General features: G+C 57.3%; 1 protein-coding gene across 1 annotated transcript; it reads right to left on the minus strand.

Annotated features, from left to right (window-relative positions):
* Positions 1-103: 103 nt before the first annotated feature.
* PPTG_10164 (hypothetical protein) lies at positions 104-2,094 on the minus strand (the record flags this gene model as incomplete). Its single annotated transcript, XM_008905446.1, has 4 exons — positions 104-211; positions 282-1,486; positions 1,558-2,011; positions 2,086-2,094. 4 exons carry the CDS (start codon positions 2,092-2,094, stop codon positions 104-106), a joined length of 1,776 nt encoding a protein of 591 aa, XP_008903694.1.
* Between the last annotated feature and the right edge of the window lie 75 nt (positions 2,095-2,169).

The raw sequence follows: 2,169 nt of genomic DNA on the forward strand, positions 1-2,169 counted from the left end.
AGAGGCACTGGAGGGTCTGGATCACCACGCCGACGGCGAGAAGTGTACGTAGCAACGATTATTCGCCCGGGACCAGCCTCCTGGGGAACAAGCGAAGCCTGGCTCAGTGCAGACCCCGGAGGCGGAGGATGATGACGAGTAGTCGTTGGACTCGTGAGAACTCTTGACAGTGGAGACGAAGCTTGAGGCGCCACAGACGAGGTTTCACGAGCTGCGGAATCACCAACCAGAGGAGATGATTCGTAGCCTCGGGGAGCCCCTGGGGAAGAAGTAGTCGGAACACTGGTAACGGAACCCTCGACAACTGCAGATGCACGAGAAATGTCGGTCGACGACGGAATATCTTCATCACCAGCAGTATCACCAGAAGGAAAATCAAACGAAGGCTCGTCGTCTCGAGGATCAACTCCACCAGCTCCATCACCGTCGTGAGAATCATTGCTGGAGTCACCCTCGTCGCCATCGGAAGAATCAGGGGATTGAGAAGGTGGAACCGAAGGTTGCTTGGAGATTGGTGTGCTGTCCGAACGCTTGGGAGGCGATGGGGTATCTTCATCAGAGGACGAACGATAAGGTGACACCAGCCCAGCAGGTTCACGAGACTCCTTCGAACCGCTTGGAGCTTCCTCATCGTCGTCGGATCCAAATAATAACTGCATCTCGAGCTCGTAAGAGGTAAGAGCTTGTTGGGAAGCACCAACCGGTGGCGAAGAAGCGCGAGATGAGGAAGAAGCCACGTTACTGCGTTGGGAAGTCGCCGGATGAGTTGGTGAAGCCAGGCGAGTCACCTCCGTATCTTCGGGCTCCGTAGGAACCGCAGTTGGTTCCTCTTCCATGTCCTCGTCACTCTCATCTCTCGTTAAGTCCACGACCTCAGAAGGTTGGTCGTCTTTTGACGGTTCAGCCTTGGGAGGACTAGCAGGAACAGACGGTGGAGATGCGGGAGACTTCGACCTGGCCGGACGACTGGACACAGAATGCGAACGAGACCTCGGGTGACTCGCGGGCGATTTAGCGTGGGCCGCCGAAGGCGAACGCGCGGGCAGCCGAGACGTCGAGCGGCGAGAAGCTAGGCTGGAGCGCGAACGAGCGGATGCCGGCGAGTGCGAAGCAGTTTTCTGACGCTTGGACTTCGGCTTGTTCTTCCAAGCCTTTGGCATGTGGAGACCTCGGCGACTGGGAGTCGGACTCGAAGCAGCCGCAGCCGATTCTTCGCCAGAGCCAGCCGCCGACCTTGCTCTACTAGCTCGACCAGATGGAACCGGAGTCTTTTCTTCAGATGAATCCTCGGAGTCACCAGCGTCACCCCCATGGCGGCTGCGCTTGGGGGTGCTGCTCTGAACTTGTTGAGCAGTCTTGGCCAAGGCTTCAGCAAGGGCGAACGGATCTTCTTGGTCGCCGGCCTCTTGCTGGAATCGCTGGAGAGCGAGGAATGTGTCCTGGTCAAGGCCGAGTGATGAAAGGTCGACTTCGGCCGCTCGGAGGCCTACAACATGAAAGAACGAACACGAGTTAGCGAACGAGTGATCAGACGGAACATCAAGAGCACTAGCGGACCTTGGATGGCGAGAGCGAGAGTGTTGGGATCCATGCCAGCGAAGCTAACGAACCCTCGGAGAGCGCGGTTGGTCCGGAGTAAGCGCAAATTGCGGTCTTTTAGGTCAGCGATCAGCGCAGCAGTGTCGGCATCGACCCAGGTACCCTGCGTGGCCTTGAGCAGCAGGTCATGGAGCTTGCGAGTGTTTTCGGTGTTCGCACTGACCGTCGTCTTGAAGACCTCGCGCTCCTTCTCAATCTGCTTGTCCAAGGCGTCGATGATATCCTGCTTCTGCTCGGCATAGTTCATGGCGAGCCGGAGGTTCTCGGTCTGAACGTCCATCGATTCCTTGCTCTTCTCGAGCAAAGAGCCAATGCGAACGTTCGCTGACTTGAGACGCTTGATCTCCGCTTGAAGCTCATTCACCTCAGCCGTCGATTTGTTGAGAAGAGTCTCCAGAGACTCAACTCGGAGCTGGACAGGAACCAGCAAACGCTTGGCAGCGGCAGCTTCCTCCCGAGAGATCTTCAGTTGAGCAGTAAGTTCACCGACAGCATGAGGAAAGTCCGGCAGTGTGTCGGAGAGAGGTTGAACCGCCGCTAGCACCTGGTCGAAGCCGAGCGCGTCATTCA

Source organism: Phytophthora parasitica (genome assembly GCF_000247585.1).
Source record: "Phytophthora parasitica INRA-310 unplaced genomic scaffold supercont2.20, whole genome shotgun sequence".
NCBI classification, from domain to species: Eukaryota; Oomycota; class Peronosporomycetes; order Peronosporales; family Peronosporaceae; genus Phytophthora; species Phytophthora nicotianae.